This window comes from Anastrepha obliqua, chromosome 6 (assembly GCF_027943255.1).
Source record: "Anastrepha obliqua isolate idAnaObli1 chromosome 6, idAnaObli1_1.0, whole genome shotgun sequence".
Classification (NCBI taxonomy): Eukaryota; Metazoa; Arthropoda; class Insecta; order Diptera; family Tephritidae; genus Anastrepha; species Anastrepha obliqua.
In genome coordinates, this window is record NC_072897.1 from 41,040,414 (window position 1) to 41,059,811 (window position 19,398).

A 19,398-nucleotide genomic window follows, 5' to 3' on the forward strand; every position below is an offset into this window, starting at 1 on the left:
CTGAGTGGAACATGGAAGTAAATTTAATGAAATCTGAGATGATGGTGTTTAGTAAAGGTGCTCAATTAGCCAAGGCAGAAAAATGGTGGTTCAAAGGTGAGGAAATAAAAGTGGTAGCAGAATATAAATATCTTGGTGTCATTCTCACATCCAAAATGGCGTTTGCTAAACATGTGCAAGCCAGAAGTAATTCAGCAAAAGCTAGCATTAATAGTACATGGAACAATTTCTTAGCTAAGCCATACATCTCATACAAAGCTAAATGGGCGCTGTTTCAGGCTGTGTGCAGAGCCATACAAACATACGCCGCTCAAATCTGGGGTTATACGCTGTTCGAAGAAGTAAATAAACTTAAGCGTTATTTTATTAAAAGAATTTTCAATTTACCTGATTTTACCCCGAATTATGCAATAACGCTAGAAACTAACGTAGAAGATAACTGCTTATATTCGTTAGAACTACATATGAAATACATTTTGAAAACTATCTATAAATACAACAGCAGTAGACTCCCGCATAAACATATTTTGGTTCAAGCAACTCAATGACTTAGGTATGGAGTTTGGCCTAAAACTTGAAGAAAACATGACTGCTACGGACTGGCAAGATCGCTGTACCCAGCTTTTATCAAACGTTAAACTACAAAATTTAAACATGGCAAAACAAAAAGCACTATCAAGCACCATACGAATATATGTATAAACACTTAGATCACTCAAAAGGAGAATCATACTTTAGCAAGATGTGGTTTGTTAAAACTAAATGCAATAGCTTATGGAAACGTGGTAAAAATTTGCACACTATGCAACTCAAACGAAGGAGAAGATATGTATCACTTCTTAGGAAGGTGCCCTGTACTGAAGGAAATCAGACAAAGATGCTTAAATGCAGAGAAGCTAAACGACGCTGAAGTAATATACACACAATATATACTAAATGGCCAAAATTGGAGAACACTAACTGGCTTCATATACTCAGCCTGGCACTACATATAGAGATTTTCTTATAGCAGATATCAATTATTTATTAATTTAAGAGCTGTGACAGACAACATCGTTATTTCTTTATACTTTAATACATTAAATTATTATCCTTTAATATATTATTTACTTTAACATATTAAAAGAATTAATGTATGAATCAAATCAATTGTTAACCAAATTTTTTTATAGATTAAACTAGCAAACCCGGCCCCCTTCGCTGGGCACACTAAAATAGAATAGATATGGTTTAGAACAGAAAATATATGGTTTTCATATTATTTATTTCTTTATTCTTTATTCAAGCGCTTTGGCATAAGCAATATTTTTTGTTTTTCTATTTGTTTTTGAGTAAATATAAAATATAAATTGAAAATCAGGAGAAAATAAGATTGTTTTTAAATTTCAAATCAACGCATATGCATAAACAATCGTCTTTTTTCCTGATCATCCATGAATTTTTCGTTTCAATTTATATGTTTTATTAAGCATTGGAGCTTTTTTAACCATTATCCATTTATATTTGTTATGTATTGAATTTATTGGCTTTATTAAGTGAAACTATATTACTGTTATATATATATGTATGTAACGTGTGTGTAAATGTCGGGATCCGAGGGACAACTTGTTCGGTGGATGTCTCTATTGCTTCTGTGCTTTTCTCATACATGACACCCCTTAACACCCAGAGGCGGAGTAGAATTGTGGGGCCTGTCGGTCGCGCTTCGATCTGCGCGGTTCTTCCGGTGTTGGCGATGACGAGGCGACAGGCTGTAGATTCGTTGATGGCCCTGGCGATTGAGTCTCCACGACGTGACCAGAAGTACTTGAATCAACTTCATCAGATGATTGGATTGTGCTGGCTTCGACGTCTTCGGTTGACAGTATTTCGCAGTCGGAATCTTCTGATGCCACCCGACTACGAAGCTGGTCCTGATGTCGTTTGATGACCCTAGAGTCGTTCAACCGAACCTCATAAGATATAGGCCCAGTCTGATTTTCCACCAGGCCCTCGATCCATCTCGGGCCCGTCGAATGATTACGAACCCATACTGGACTGCCTGAAATAAAAGGTTTAGTACTGACAGGGTCGGTGACCTTACCGTAAACTATTTCCTGAGGTTGAATTTTGTCGAAATAAGTTTTCAGCTCACGATTGAACAGTAGCTCTGCAGGCGAGCGGTTCGTTGTTGAGTGCGGGGTGGTGTGTTGGTTGAACAAATATCTAGCCAGGCTGAGATCGATGTTTATGCCAGGCTCTGCTTTCTTCAAATAATTTTTGGTACTTTGAACCATTCGCTCCGCCTGCCCGTTTGTAGAAGGATGAAACGGCGCAGAACGGATATGTCGAATTAGATTGTTCTTCATAAAGTTCCTAAACTCCTCAGATGTGAAAGCTGTTCCGTTGTCCGACACGAGCTCATCAGGTAGCCCATGCGTGGCGAATATTTGGCGTAACACCTTAATAGCGGCCGCTGACGAAGTTGAATTAACGACGGTCACTTCAAGCCACTTAGAGTAGGAGTCGATGAGTATGAAGAATAATTTGCCTCGAAAAGGACCTGCGAAATCCACATACAGGCGGGACCATGGACGTTTTGCAGATTCCCAGTGGTGCGTTGTTGTTTGGGGTTGATCGTTGCGATTTTGCTGACATGAACTGCATCTCTTCACAACGAGTTCGATTTCCGCATCGATGTTCGGCCACCAAACATAACTTCGAGCAACGGCCTTCATTTTGACGATGCCAGGATGTGGTGCATGAAGAGTTTTCAAAATAGACCCTCGAAGAGTAGACGGAATTACAGCGCGGTTTCCCCAAACTAAACATCCTCTATTTGCACTGAGTTCAGTTCGACGGCAAAAGTATTATTATTATTATTATTGACATGTTCAGGTGTTACAATACATATAGGTATATGTACTAAGAACTTAGTCTATCTACAAAAGATTTCCACATATTCCGATTGCTGGCTAGGAATTTTAATTCATTGAATGACTTTTTGGATTCCTGGTTAACGCATCTACGCCAAGTCATTTTGGGACGCCCTCTGTTTCTAGTGCCTTGCGGGTTCCATTGTAAGGCTGAGTAGACTATTTCATCGGGTTGTTTTCGGAGGGTGTGCCCGATCCATTTGTACTTTCTGTGCATTATTTCCTTTTCAATAGGTTTTTGGTTCGTCAGTTGCCACAGGCGATGATAGGTCGCCAAGTTTTTGAGTCATCTTCCAGTTTATACCACATCGGTTATAAGTTTCGAAAGCTATGTCCAGTGCTGTTATGAAGAGTAAGGGAGAGAGTGCGCAGCCTTGCTTCACGCCTGATACAGTAGGGAAGGACTCGCTTAGTTGTTTTTCGTGCAACACTCGGCAGCATGAGCCGTCATACATGCATTTTATGATGTTAATTATTTTATCTGGGATACCTCTCGCAGATAGAGCAGACCAGATTATATCCCGCTTTAGGGAGTCGAACGCCTTTGCAAAATCGATAAATGCCAGGTAGAGTGGTGAGTTGTACTCAGCAGATTGTTCTATCAAGATTCTAAGAGTATGTATATTGTCGATACACGAGCGTCCAGGTCTAAAACCGGCTTGATTTGGTCTGATAAGTTTATCCAGCGGGGCTGATATTCGTTCTAGGATAATTTGAGTAAAAATTTTTGTGATTGCTGGTAGAATAGATATTCCTCGCCAGTTCTCGCATTTTTTCCGATCGCCTTTCTTGGGTAACTTAATAATGATAGATTCTTTCCAATCACTAGGCATCACTTCTTCTCTCCAGATTTGCTGGAGTATTACAGTATTAGTACAGCTTATCGGAGCGGTTGATTTTGCTGGGCCACCCCCTTAACACCCAGTTGAAAACTTTGGAGAGCTCCGGATCCTTAGAAGTTTGAGAGGCAATCAGCTGCGCGCTGACAACTGGTTTTGCCGATATTTCTATCATGAGAATGTCTTCGGTCGTCGTAGACTCTGCTTCAGACAGCATTGGACAACGGCTCAAAAAGTCTGCATTGCCCATTCTAAGACCAGCGCGGTGTACCAAATTGAAGTTGTACGCGCTGAGAAAAATTGATCGACGAAGCATTGTGTTCGAAATTACGTTGGGGACCGGTTTTGATGTGGTGAAAATTCCCAAGAGTGGACGGTGATCGGTGACAAGCGTAAAAAATCTGCCATATAAGTAGTTGTGGAATTTTTTCACTCCAGAGACGAGGGCGACTGCTTCCCTATCTATCTGTGCGTAATTTCGTTCTGCCTTCGACAGCGTCCTTGAGTAGAATGCAATGGGTTTCTCCGACCCGTCTGCTAACCTGTGGCTGAGAACTGCTCCGAGTCCGTACCGCGATGCGTCACAAGTGAGCACTAACGGCAAGTTCTCATTGTAATGGATAAGCACATTCTCTGATGCGATTAGCCTTTTAAGCGTATTGAAAGCTGTTTCGTGTTGCTCTTTCCAAGACCATCGAGCACTTTTGTCGAGCAAGCGGTGAAGCGGCTCAGCGATTGTTGCTTTGTTGGGTAAAAAGGCGTGATAAAAGTTGAGTAAGCCCAGAAACGCTTGGAGTTGCTTCTTGTCCTTTGGCGATGGTGCTTCATGAATGGCCTTGATCTTGTCATGTGAGGGTCGTATACCGAGATTGTCCAGTTTAAACCTCAAAAATTCGATAGATGGCACACTGAATTGGCACTTGTCCTTGCGCAAACGTAGTCCGGCCTTGTCGAAACGTACAAATATTTGTTCCAGTCTATTTGCGAGCTCATCTTCCGATTTACCCATGACCACGATGTCATCAAAGTACGGCAAGACGCCAGGAATGTTTTGCAAAACGTTTTCGATGCAGCTTTGGAATATACTGGGTGCTGATGAGATGCCAAACTGCAGACTGGTTACCTTGAATGCGCCTTTATGCGTTGACACGGTTTGCAGGAGTGACGAACGCTCATCAACCACGAGCTGTTGGTATGCCTGTGCCAAATCAATTTTTGCATAAATCGATCCACCTTCAATCGAAGCCAAAAGCGTGCTAACGGCTGGAATTTGATGATAGTGTGGCTTAATTGCCTTATTCAGCGTCGATTTGTAGTCACCGCATATACGGATGGAACCATCCTTTTATACCACGGGCACTATTGGCGTTGCCCAATCGGAGTATTCCACAGGCTCCAAAATACCTTGACAACATAAGCGATCGATTTCTTCTTCCACGGGCCCCTTAATGGCGAAGGGTATACGGCGTGGAGGCAGTCTCACGGGCGGCACCGCCGAATCGATTTGTAAAGACACTGGTGGTCCTGTGTAGCGACCAAGATCTGTTGAGAATAAATGATCGTATTTCTTCAGAATGGCTTTGATGCTGAGACCACTGTTGACGGCAAAAACTCCTTCTATACGTATACCCAGTGCATCGAACCAGTTACAACCAACAAGATTAGAGCCACCACTGTTTGCGATGATTAGCGGCAAGTTGTCAATTTTACGGCGGTTGTAATAAATTGACACATCGATGATCCCCTTGACTGGGATGTGGTTGCGTTGGTAATCGCTAAGATCCAAATCACACTTGGAAAGATTTGGCCTTCTGTTGGACCAAAAGCTATTGAACGTAGATTCCGTCATGATGGTCACAGGCGACCCAGAATCCACTTCAAAAATACATGTGCTGCCATTAATCGTAACTGAGATCGACTTCTTCTGATTGACCAAGGGCGTGATCTGATTGACATTCTCTCGACGAGATGATTTTTTCCGCATTGAACCTGAACGAGCATTTGTTGAGTTGGATGAAGACGCTCTGTGTGAATTGACATTTGACGCGCTGCGGCAGGCTCGCTGCAGATGCCCCTTGACTCCGCATGCGTTGCAAAGTGATTCACGATATGGACACTGCTTACGAGGGTGTGATCCACCACAACCATTGCATGACAGCTGCTGGTTTCTGTTGACGGCGTTTTTTGTTCGTGTACGAAAACGATTGTCGTTGACAACATTAACTGGTTCGCTGGGGTGCCTCATAGCCATAGCACTGATGGCTGCTGCCTCATTCGAAAGTGCACGTTCGATAACCTTTTGCACTGTTAGATCCTTTTCTGCCAGTAAGCTTTTCTGCAGTCCTTCGTCCTTCATGCCACACACAAAACGGTCGCGAAGCATGCGGTCGAGCGCCGTACCGAAGTTGCAGTCCACTGCCAATGTGCGCAATGCTGCGATGTAATTACTGACAGACTCGTCCGGATATTGATCACGTTTGTGAAAATGATAATAGGCCGCAATTTCGGATGGACGTGGTGAAAAATGGTTGGTTAGAATCGTTTTTATATCGGGAAGATTCAGATTACAAACCTGCTTTGGTGACGCCAATGATGCCAAGAGGTCGTAGAGTGGCGCTCCGGCCAATGTGAGGAATGCTGCCTTTTGACGACCTTCCTCTTGTACATCATTGGCCAGAAGGAACAAATCGAAACGCACCATATACGTTCACCATTTATTTGGATGATTTAAATCAAATGGTTCCAAGTTCCCAACTCCAGCCATGTTGACTCGTTTGACTTCTTGCAAAATAACTCGTTCCGTCTTCCCAGTGAATGTGCTGCTATCAGTTGAGGAACGCGAATCACCGCTACTTTTTATTTGCTTGCCGTTACGATCCATGTGCTCTCAACGAGAGCTGACTTTTTGTTGTCTGATCCAATTTTTATGACCGCAAAATATTCTTTGCGAATAAGGCGACTTAACACAAGGTTGTGTGAATGTCAGTGCATTTTTGTATTTGCAAACGGTTCCTGCACATTCAATGTCCTTGTTGTTGTGCGCCGGTAGGTTTTGTCGTTATGCTTTGTTTCACTTTTCGAGTGGCCTACGCGCAATACGTACATATATATAGTATATGTGTATGTTGTTTTTATTATTATGTATTATTGTACATATCCCATCCTCGTCGCCAGTGTTATGTATTGAATTTATTGGCTTTATTAAGTGAAACTATATTACTGTTATATATATATGTATTTAACGTGTGTGTAAATGTCGGGATCCGAGGGACAACTTGTTCGGTGGATGTCTCTATTGCTTCTGTGCTTTTCTCATACATGACATTTTTCAAAAAAAAAAAACGAAAAAAATTGTTTTTTCCACGAACACATAATTTCATTTGAACATTCGGGTTTCACACTAAATTCTCAAATTTCGTAAGAAATTATTCACTGTTCCAAAATCCACTCCAAAAAAATTCACAAACAATTTTTATATGTTGCACTTACGTTTTTTCCTTATGGCATCCAAATCAGAAAGAAATATTGACACATTGTAACTCACACTGTCAATTTGACAGTTCAGTTCCGCCCCAAGCGTTAAAAAAGTAAGCGACATTATGGCTGGCTCAAAAGAACGCTGTACCCGTTGCCACTGCTCCGAATTACAACCAAACTTTACGAAACCCATTTTCAATACTTACTTAACAATGTGCATAAGTTTGGTTTAATTTGGTGCAAAGACACGGCGGGTCCATGTTTTGGCATATATTTCAAGACCCTTGTCATCAATAGGTATGAAAATTACCCCGTATTAAAGCACTTATCAACAGCCTTCATTTGATACCCATATTGTACATACACAACCAAAGGTTACCCGGGTCCACGTTTTGACCTATATCTCGAGACCCCAGTTACGTAGCGGCATGAAAAATACTCTGTACTAAAGCATTCACCAACAGCTTCAATTTGATATCCATATTGTACAAACACATCCGAATGTTACCCGGGTCCACGTTTTGACCTATATCTCAAGCCCTATCCACCAATAGGTATCCAAACTATACGGAAACCATCTTCAATACCTTCTTAACAATGTGTGTAAGTTTGGTTTAATTCGGTGCAGACACGGCCGGTTAGCGAACACACACAAAAAGTTGACTTTATTTTATATATAAGATTTTTTTCAGTTTGTGTCCGAAAAATCCAAATATCTTACGGAACCCTGTTTTTTTCCAAAATAAAATGTAATCCATGTTACTCGTGGATAATGTAGTTTTCGAATGGTGAAAGAATTTTTAAAATCGGTCCAGTAGTTTTTGAGCCTATTCGTTACAAACAAACAAACAAACAAACAAACAAAGTTTTCCTCTTTATAATATTATATAGATTATAATATTAGTATAGATAAAGAATTACCTACTACTACTACTACTATATTGAAAATATTGTCACAGCTTGGAATTTGCCTTTTAATTTAAGGATACATAGTTTAACACTTACGGGCTGAAAGGAAATACGGTTCTTTTTTTATTTTCTTGCTGACATAGAAACCAACTCCAATTGCTCCAGTTTTTACACTTAAGCTGAAGAATAAAGAGTAGTCTCGCCAAAATTTTTCTATCGAATTTCTACTACATCAAAACTGTACCGTTTTATTTCGTCAGAAATTTCCGCCATTTTGGCTGGATGCAACATAGTGCGTACATTCCATTAAGCGAATTTTATATCGTTGTTCTTTAAACATTGCGTGGGGCGTCTACAGATAGGGTCGTATTTCATTCGAGGGTTTTGTGAAGATATCATGGCTTATTATTTTTTTACGTGAAATATGGTTGTCAAAACCAAGTCCACGCGCCTTTAGTCAAGTTTATGGCAGAAACTTTCATCTGCGCAGGGCGACAGTATTTATACAGCGCCGGGGTGGGTTATGGTTATCCCGCCCTTACTCGGTCGACATTGTCTCATTGGAGATAACGGGGGGACACCAAGTCGGAAAGACAGTGGGTGAGGTTGTCATTTGAGGAGAAGAGAATATATATTTCACATCACTTTTCCATTAGCCCCCCAAATATAGTACATACAAAAACAAAATACCTTCATAGGAGCAGAAGCAGCATCATGCGATGGCCGCTTCGCCGCCAAGCATTATAGAATGTTCTTTAATACAACAAAAACTATTTCATTCATAAACTGAAGTTTATATTTTCTCTCTCTCACGCGCCTGAGCTATCCATAAGCCTATTTGTTTTTGAGGAAGACAAAAATATTTTGTGATTTTGTCGTGGCAAGTGCCCACATCTTCGTATTTACTTATGTATAAAGATAATGTACACAAAATGTAGGCACAAAAATTGATAGTAATGTGTTGTGTAATCCTAATATTACTGTATTATAAATATTATAGAACCTGCACATGGCTTTAGAAAATGGGGATGTCTCTATATTGTCGGACTATGCAGTGGTCCCAAATGAAGAGTAAGTCCAGATTACAGATCCACATTAAAAACGATGTCGATCAGCCCAACTCAAGGAGAGCAAATAAGCGAAAGACAAGATACAATTGCGCTAAAATGGCGAAGCAGCAGGAACACACAATGTGAAGGTGAAGATATGAATACTTTTTCCACTCCTTTTACTTATTTATTGTCTGTTTTACATTACTGAAGCTGCTAAAGTACATGCCGAGTTCGCGAAAATACGGGCAGAGGCAACGCAGCTACAAGTGCAAGAGTTTGATCGAGTAGCATCAACTCTCGAAAAACTAACTAGTGATATACGCCTATATGTTCACAAATAACCGAAATTTGCTTAACCTTTTATTTATTGGTTGTGTTGTTGGTAAAATTTAGTTGCTATACGTCGTTCTTGTGTTCGCCTTGTCAAAGCTGACAAGGAAACTGCCTTTTCAGAATCATCTGTTTTCATTTTCAATGGAATCATTGTTCGTACTGAGGCGCATGTTATGCTGAACTGCAAACGTGTTAACAATTCTACCAGCGAAGCCAGGCTCGAGCATAAGCATCCGGTGCTTACAAAGGCATAGCCATGTGGATTTTATAATTCTAAAAACCCCTTCGACTTCCCTTTGATTTCAGGGAATTTTTATCAACCATGGCTCCAATAGGTAACCTGAGACTCCGGTAATTTATTTATAATTTAATTTAATTTGATTTAAATTTTGTTGTTTAAACTAAATGCTAGGAAACATATGCACCTATTAAAAATGTACTACAATCTTTTCAATCGTAAGCTCGTTTCCAGGCACGGCTATAACATTTAAAATTTTAAGATTTGGGTTACACACCTTTAAGAAAATTCGGTATAAGCGTATAAATTAAATTGGTGCAAAATTTACAACTTAAAATTTGTACGTTTATTGAATGATACCAATGATAATTTTCGTAGACTTTAGGGACGTAGATTTCCCCATTGAAAGGTTGCCGCGCAGACTGGTCCTCAATTGCAGTCACATTAGCACACATTTTGCTAAACATAGTTTCGTTTATAATATAGCATCCTTTACTTTATGTGTTAAACGGCTTATGGAAGATTGGCTCGTTCCGAGTTGTCGTTGCTCTCCCACTGGTATTTGATAACAGCCTGTTGCATAAGAACGAAGCGCCGCGATCACCAGTATTAATGCCTATATTTATAACTAATATTGTATAACTATAGTACTACCTTACTTGGGCTTCAGTCGATAATAATGAAATACCATTTACTTCTTCTCAAGGCGAGAACTAATTCTGTGTAAAATCGTGTACACATCATCCCGAGTCAGTGGGTATAACCTTTCGAAACAGTCAACGTCCATATCAAATGGACAGTACACATATTGCAGAGAAAAGCTTTCCGATAAACGGTCCTTCTTGAAACAAGCTGTTGTTCTTTCAGTATGAAATCCAAAATAAAGGGTGTTTTTTTTAGAGGTTAGGTTTTCAAGTTGGCACTACTTTTTTCGTAGATGGTCTTTTTGACAGCTGTCACTTGATTAATGCTCAGTTTGGTTTGCCATTTCACAATGAATAGACTTACACCTGAACAACGTTTGCAAATCGTACAAATTTATTACGAAAATAATGGTTCGGTTCGCGCGACGCATCACAAGAAAATTTTGTTCAGCGATGAAGCTCACTTTTGGTTGAATGGGTATGTCAATAAGCAAAATTGTCGCATTTGGAGTGAACATAATCCACAAGCCATTGCTGAGACGCCGTTACATCCTCAAAAAGTCACTGTTTGGTGTGCTCTATGGGCAGAGGGAATCATTGGTCCATATTTCTTTAAAAATGAAGCCGGCCATAATGTTACAGTCAATGGAGAGCGCTATAGAGCCATGATTAATGACTTTTTCGTGCCTGAATTGGACGATGTTGATGTGGACGACCTTTGGTTCCAACAAGACGGCGCTACATGCCATACAGCCAACGCAACAATCGATTTATTGAAGGAAACTTTTGGGGAGCGCATTATCTTGCGCCGTGGACCTGTGGCGTGGCCTCTAAGATCGTGCGATATAACACCGCTGGACTATTTCTTGTGGGGCTATGTGAAGTCGCTTGTCTACGCAGATAAGCCCGAAACGATTGACGTCTTGGAAGAGACTATTCGGCGCGTTATTGCTGACATACGGCCCCAATTGCTGCAAAAAGTGGTCGAAAATTGGGCCTCTCGGCTGGAATTTATTCGAGCCAGCCGCGGCGGCCACTTGCCCGAAATCATTTTTAAAACATAATGGCAAACCCTTATCTTTATAATAAAGCTAAATTCTTGGCCATAACATTAAATTATATACGTTTTATTTCATCTTGAAAACCTAACCTTTAAAAAAAACACCCTTTAATTTTAGAATTATATGTGACTAGGTTTGGTGAATTAGTGCTGGCTGATCTGTAAAAATTTATTGTATAACTTAGGCCTCTAGCGACCATTTGTCACCAGTGCTATGTATTTGGAGCCGAATTATTGTTTTATGTAATTATTAATGCACGTCTAACAAGTTGTTCAGACTGTTGTCAGCAATATCCTTCAAAGATGAAAAATGTGTTCATCCTAGGCGCATATGTCGAGCGAGCATTCGCTTCCTTGCATGTGTTACACGCATCGCTCTGGACTAATCCCATTTTAGCTGATACAGTGTTCCGTCAGTACTCCAACCAATATTTTGTAGTCTTTTCTTGGAGTGATAAAATACAGTTTATAGTTTTAGTATTGCAAATCTTTAGCATAATTTTGGTTACACATGACTTTAAGTCACTTTATCGCACGCTGTCCACTATACTAGTGAACCATATAGCATTAGCGGTCTAATGGCCGCCATGTACAGTCTGTGTCAAAAGAAAAGAACCGGTTTTTTTCTTGTAACTTCAAGATATATTTTGTTCAGCTTTTTGCTGTGTAATAGTCCCACTCAATGGCTATGACTTCTCGTAAACGCGACTAAACAAAAATGAGTGAGAAGTACGCGAAACGTTTGAGGCGGTATTTTTATGCACGCATTCGAAAAGGCCGAAATTATAGCGGCGCAAAAGTGATTAAAAGCGGTCGCCCCTCGGCAGGCAATGGCAAACCTCCGAGTGTATTTCTGCCATGAAAAAGCTCCTCATAAAAATATCTGCCGTTCGGAGTCGGCTTGAAACTGTAGGTCCCTCCATTTGTGGAACAACATCAACGCGCACACCATAAATAGGAGGAGGAGCTCGGCCAAACACCCAAAAAGGGTGTATGCACCAATCTCTATATATAAAAATGAATGCCATTTTTCGTTGAGACTTTATAACTCAAGAACGGGCACACCTATCCAAACCAAATTTTTAGGCTTTGTTTGGACTATTCAGTAGATGGTTTGTATTTTGAAATTTTAAGAATCGGATACCAGGGTCTCGAGAAATAGGCCAAAACGTGAACCCGGGTAACCCTAGGATGTGTTTGTACAATATGGGTAGCAAATGGAAGCTGTTGATGATTTCTATAGTATAGAGTATTTTTCATACCGTTCCGTGACTAGGGTCTCGAGATATAATCCAAAACGTAGACCCGGGTAACCCTAGGATGTGTTTGTACTATATGGGTACCAAATGGAAGCTGCTGATGATTCTATAGTATAGAGTATTTTTGATGCCGTTCCGTGACTAGGGTCTCGAGATATCGGCCAAAATGTGGACCTCGATAACTTAAGGATGTGTTCGTACAATATGGGTAGCAAATGGGATCTGTTGATGATTGCTATAGTATAGAGTATTTTTAATGCCCCTCCGTAACTAGGGTCTCGAGATATAGACCAAAACGTGGACCTGGATAACCCTAGGATGTGTTTGAACCACATGAGTATCCATTGTAAGTTGTTGATAAATGCTAATGAAAAGAGGACTTTTCTTTTCGCTGGGTAACTAAGGACTCCAGATATAGACCAATTGGGAACTCGCCTTCAGGTTAAGACATTGCATTCTTATGTACTACAACCAGTTAAAATGGTATATTCAATCACATAACAATATATTCTTTTTACCTGAAGGCGAGTTCCCAATTGCAAAATCAGAAACAGAGAATCGGCCGTTGGAATGTATCAAACAACTTTTTTATTGTACTTACCTTTCTATGGTACTTCCACTCATTTCGGTGTAAGAATAAGCACAAAGTATTTTTATTTGAGAATGGCACATTTTGTTCGTGCTTACATTTTGTGTGAACAGATATGTGCACGTAGACAAAAATGTTAATCAGCATGTTAAAAACAAATCAAAACAAACCTCATTACTTATTTCCTTCATGGTAAACGTTTCAAAAATTTCACCACACATATGTTACATTTTTTTTTTATTTAAGCGCTTATTGAAAAGCGCTCAATGTATGGTGAAATTATTTTTAAAAACACACCAAAAACCCATTTGTTTGGTCAGATTCATCCCACTTAGCCAACGGATTATACGTTTTCATATTAAAATTCATACATCAATAATAGTTTAATAATGTAATAAAGTATGTAAATAAAGGGAGCGATATGGCTATTTTCGGTGTTGCTGGTGATAATAGAAATGATGAAATTACTCAGTGGGTCGCTATATTAGTAGCAATGAAGCTGTCTGGAGGATTATGTCGTTTCCAATGCACGAAAGACATCCTGCGGTTGTTCACTTGGCTGTGCATCTTGAGAATGGCCAACGTGTTTATTTTAATGTAGCAAATTTGTTGGAAAGAGCAGCGCAGCCCCCAACAACTACGTTAAAGGTTTTTTCAAATTATGTGAAACTGATACATTTGCGATAACTTTGTTATATTCTGAAGTGCCACAGTATTACACATGGAATGTGTATACATCCAAACATGTGTGTACATCCAAACAATGTTGAGTGTTTTTATTTGAGATTGTTATTAGTTAACGTCAGGGCCGTAGAGAGCATATCTGGGCCCCGGGGGAAAATTGCAAATGCGGGCCCTTTCCAATGATGTCTAATTCATATAAATACGTATAATATCGAGTCCGGGCCCCTCTGAAAACTCCGGGCCCGGGGGGAAAAGTACCTGATCCCTCCCCTCTCGACGGGCCTGGTTAACGTGAATGGCCCAAAATCATTTTAAGAATTGAGAACAGTCAACTGTCATTTGTGTGAAACATACCGTGAAGCATGCCAACTTTTGCATTTGTTGGAGGATGATGCACATTGGGATTCAACACTTCATGATGCATCTATTTCGGCTCATCCTCAACAAATAGGAATGCTGTTTGCCGTTATATTATCAACATGTATGCCATCAAATCCACTTGAATTATGGAACAAATATTAACATAATATTGCAGAAGATATTTTAATTCGTATGCGTCATCATGCAAGAAATCCTGATTTGTTGATAACTTTGGAAATGTACAACGAAGCTTTGATAATAATTGAAGATATGTGTCTACGGATTGCAAATAAAACATTAGTACAATTGGGTATGACCGCACCAAATCGTGACATGCATAATCTGTTTGATCGTGAATTGCAACGTGAGCACGAATTAAATTCTAAGGATTTGCGTTTATTTGTACAATCGAATATAACCAAAATGAATATTCAGCAAAAACATGTATATGACAGAATCATGCAAGCCATTTCCAATAATGCAGGTGGGTTATATTTCTTGGATGCACCTGGTGGTACAGGCAAAACGTTTGTTATATCACTGATTTTAGCCACTTTTCCATCGGAACAGAAAGTTACATTGGCACTTGCATCTTCGGGAATTGCTGCTACATTATTAGAAGGTGGTCGGACAGCGCACTCTGCATTGAAATTGCCATTGAATGTACAGGTGATTGAAACTCCAACTTGCAATATTTCAAGAAATTCTGCTATGGCAAAAGTTCTGCGATTAACGCCAATTATTTTATGGGATGAGTGTACAATGGCGAATAAAAAATTACTAGAAGCATTTAATCGAACAATGCAAGATTTACGTGGTAACCAACAGCTTTTTGGTGGTGCTTTGATATTACTGTCAGGGGATTTTCGACAAACATTGCCTGTCATTCCTCGGTCAACTCCTGCTGATGAAATAAATGCCTGTTTGAAGTCATCAGTTCTTTGGAGATATGTACAAAAATTGACACTGAACATTAATATGCGTATTCACCTACAAAATGATCCAGCTGCCCATGAGTTTTCAAAACAATTGTTACATATTGGTGATGGCAAAATAAAAATCGACAGAACCAACGGATTGATTACTGTACCGAACAATTTTTGTACGATTACGAATATTCTTCAGAATTACAGAAATCATGATTGGTTGAGAGAACGCGCCATTTTAGCACCGAAGAACATTCATATAAATGCCATTAATTTTCAAATTCAAGCAAAACTACCAGGTGTAGTCACGACATATAAATCAATTGACAGTGCTATGAATCAAGATGAGGCAATGAATTATCGAACTGAATTTTTAAATTCATTAGAACCGGCTGGTATGCCACCGCATTGCTTGAATCTGAAAGTAGGTTCTTTGATTATATTATTGCGAAATATTAATCCACCAAAACTGTGTAATGGCACCAGATTGGCAGTGAAAAATGTATTGTCAAATTTGATTGAAGCTACGATCATAACTGGTAAATCAAAATGAGAAGTTTGTTTAATACCGCGTATCCCTATGATTCCAACTGATATGCCATTTGAATTCAAACGATTACAATATCCTGTGCGTTTATCATTTGCGATGTTCATCAACAAAGCACAAGGGCAAACACTTAACGTTTGTGGTGTGAATTTGGAGGAATCATGTTTTTCACATGGCCAACTTTATGTTGCCTGTTCCAGAGTCGGTACCCCCAGCCGTTTGTTTATTCGTGCTCAAAATGGAAAAACAGAAAATATTGTTTATCCAAATGTTTTGGATTGAGTTTTAAAATAGCTAGCAAATAATTAAATATATATTTTTTTTATAAATGAGTTTGATTTAATATTTCACTTTATACGTAGCGAAGCACGTACCGGGCCGCTAGTTATATTATATATATATATAAGTGATTAAAAATTTAAAAAAGTTTGTTGTAATGTGGAATCAGCGGTATAAAGTGTACAAAAATGTTAATGACTTTTCCTAGCGGCTTGAAGCGAGTGACGACAAAAAAGCAGGATAAAGTGATAGTCCAACTTTTTAAGCGGGACCCTTCCTTGCGAATACGCCAAGCGCGCACAATTCTGGCTGAAAAGGGAATAGATGTGAGTATCAACACCATCGAACGACAACTGAAGGAGGCGAACTTATGCTACCGTTCCACATCGTCAAAATCCCTACTCTCAGAAAAACACATTGAGAAACCACAGAACAAGATGAACTGGACTAGCCTTCTCAGTCCACAGACGCCAAGACTTTGTAAAAAAAAATTTTAAGATATATCTTTTATGCTTCATGAATAACCGCGGTTCTTTTTTCTGACACAGACTGTATATTCAACGTGTGAGTCGAGGAAATACGCCCCAAGTCTTACCGAGCAGGCTTGTGCATGCGCATAAGGCAATAGGGGCTTTCTTTGCTCTTTTTTCCACATTTAATATCCATGACAGTTTGCTGTCCACAACAATACCCAGGTTTTTAGTCGATGTTTTTGATGTCAACTCAACCCCTCTCTTTAAGCATCCTTGTGAGTATTTCACTCATCGTTTGTAGACACCTACCTGAGATGATAACAGCCAAGTCGTTAGCATATGTCGTCAGTTTCGGACCGCTATTCCCAAATTTGCTATTCACTAGGTTCCATAGAAGAGTTGAGAGTACTTCTCCCTAAGGAGTTCCTCTGTTTGCCTTTCTTGAGATTGTACTGAGCCTCCATTTCCCATCATTACCTGGCTGCCGCACACTGGGGATTTTGCGGAAAAAAGTCAAATTTGCAACATACCACCTACGCAATGTTTAATGGTATTTCTAAATTCCAGAATAGAACCAACAATAAAATCAAAAAGAATTACTAAACTCCGACTTACAGTTTTTTTTTATAGATATGTCAAAAGTATAATTTTTTTATAGTATTGAACTGACTAAGAAAAAACTTCAAAGCCCAAGGTGGTTTTTTTTCTTTTTGCTTGAGCCGACTTCCAATTTTTTATTTTTCATTTAGGGTACGATATTTTTATATATTTTAGCCGGAAGAACAAAGGCTGTAAAGCATTTGATTATCTATTTATAATTAATTTTACGAAAAAAAAAAAAAAAATCATTTTCCTTCATATTCTTGGATCTGGAAGTTGAGCTACATTTACCTACGGTCAGAAACTAGTATTAACGTGTTGCTTAATAACGTCTCTTTCAGTTTTAATCAATTGCAGGTGCCACCAGGTGCCACCAGGCGCCACTGATTATTTTTTGGCAATGATAATAACTAAACGCTTTCTAGTGTGTGCATAATGATAACGAAACACTTTTAATTTTGTTTTGACATTTTGAGGGTAATTCAGAATTATGAACTTACATGTATCCTGTGCGTAAATATTTGCTGGCTTATATTAATAAAAAAAAAAAAATTGAAATTTATGAATTAAAAAAAAAAAATTTTTTTTTTAAATGTTTTTAAAAAATAGTTTTTAGACATGTTCTTTTCATACACAAATATATACAACTTCGTTAGTAGTAAAAATGTAAATATTTTTTGGGATGTATACTTTTTTCCGCATCTCTGTACAAAAATCCCCAGTGTGTGCCGGTCCAGTGTGGAATAGCAGTTTCCACACCAGTCGAATCCAGGTCCACTATCAAAGCTTCCATAGATACATTTTTTAAGGCTACAAGGAGGACTCCCATCCCATATTCTCCATAGGGCACCGTTTTCTCTATCTGTAGCACCATCCCTCCCCTTCGCGTTCGCATGCTGATGTGACTAATACATAGTTATTTTTACGTAGACCTTCTTACCGGTAGATTTTTACTTAGTTTTTCTTATTATCATTACACTTTTCTTCTTCAAAATATTCTTAGCTAAGTTATCCACTATTGTTAGAAAACTTGTCAAAGTCATTTGTCAAAAATCAATAAAAGTGTGCTCGAGTATTGCAATTAACAAAAATTTTCGTAACCGTTAGTTAACGATATGAAAACAGTAGGAAATTAATTTGAGATTCGCACTATTCGTTAGCAACTTTTCGCCCAGTAGGTATGAGGAAATGAAGTTGTCGACGGTAACATCGTGCTATTTTTGCCCGCCTTATTTTTCTGATTCTGATGGATTATAGTAATTTGGTAACACATCAACCCCTTTATCAAAGAGATTTCGGATCCGAGCAAATCTTTCTTCTGATTTTCTTTCTCTGCAACTCACAACATAATCGAATTGAATTAGTTTGATAAACATAATTGAATGTACGCTTTGACATAATTGGCCCAAACATTGGGCACCCGTATTCTGCATCAAATAACTGATCAAGAGATTCATAAATCGAGCTGAAAACCAATAACCTCATTAGTCAATAAGAATAAGAATAGTGGTTACATACGTCCAGCAAGAAAAACTGTTTTTAGAAGGGATAGCAATAGAAATAAATGTCATTTTAAAATTTGTATAAATAATGTATTTAGTAACAATGTACTAGTGCTTAAACTGTATAAAAAAAATTTTTTTAATTTTTCTTTACAAAAATTAGTATATAAAAAATCACCCAAAGTACAATGAAAAAAATGGAAATGAAATGTTGATGGATCTGTAAAAAGTAAAAAAATCTTGTAAAATAAAGTTGTAGTTATAGTTGTCGAGCCGGATTTTCGAGTTTCGAAAAATTTTGCAATTTACGGCATTTAAAGAAAAGTATGCGTTTTACATCATAAATGTCACACTTTAATTATGTTTATAAAATTTTTTGATAAAAATATCAAAAAGCCGGCTCGACAGACTATAGAGAAAACACTTTGGAATATTCAAAAAAAAAAAAAACCGCATCAATAAATATTAAAAACTGTATGAGTTATCATGCAGACCGTGCCGGAAAAAGTAGTTTCGAGAAAAAACGAGTTTGGAGCTTGAAGTACCGGAGCGCGTGGACCGCTCTCTACTTAGTTAATGGGCTGTAGAAGCTATTATATTGGGAGTTTCCGCATGAAAATTTCACAGTATATTTTTAATATACTATACTTTCGAAATATCGAAAAAATCGATTTTGTTTTTAATTCTGGACGCATGTAACCCCATAACTTAC

General features: G+C 38.7%; 2 protein-coding genes across 2 annotated transcripts; both read right to left on the reverse strand.

Annotated features, from left to right (window-relative positions):
- Positions 1-1,658: 1,658 nt before the first annotated feature.
- Positions 1,659-2,717, reverse strand: LOC129250403 (uncharacterized protein K02A2.6-like). The gene has a single exon (XM_054890027.1). The coding sequence runs from the start codon at positions 2,715-2,717 to the stop codon at positions 1,659-1,661; it is 1,059 nt and encodes a 352-aa protein (XP_054746002.1).
- A 1,068-nt stretch (positions 2,718-3,785) lies between these two features.
- Positions 3,786-6,455, reverse strand: LOC129250404 (uncharacterized protein K02A2.6-like). Its single transcript, XM_054890028.1, has 3 exons — positions 5,159-6,455; positions 4,327-5,017; positions 3,786-4,044 (listed from the first exon to the last, which is right to left on the reverse strand). Exons 1-3 carry the CDS (start codon positions 6,453-6,455, stop codon positions 3,786-3,788), a joined length of 2,247 nt encoding a protein of 748 aa, XP_054746003.1.
- Between the last annotated feature and the right edge of the window lie 12,943 nt (positions 6,456-19,398).

Bases quoted from the DNA above. Each gene is read 5' to 3' on its own strand.
- LOC129250403 (XM_054890027.1), bottom strand. From the start codon at position 2,717: ATGAAGGCCGTTGCTCGAAGTTATGTTTGGTGGCCGAACATCGATGCG.
- LOC129250404 (XM_054890028.1), bottom strand. From the start codon at position 6,455: ATGGTGCGTTTCGATTTGTTCCTTCTGGCCAATGATGTACAAGAGGAA. The intron at 5,018-5,158 runs GTATTTTGGAGC...ATCAAATTCCAG, and splicing joins CGATCGCTTATGTTGTCAAG to CCGTTAGCACGCTTTTGGCT. The intron at 4,045-4,326 runs GTACGGACTCGG...AATTTTTCTCAG, and splicing joins CTCACTTGTGACGCATCGCG to CGCGTACAACTTCAATTTGG.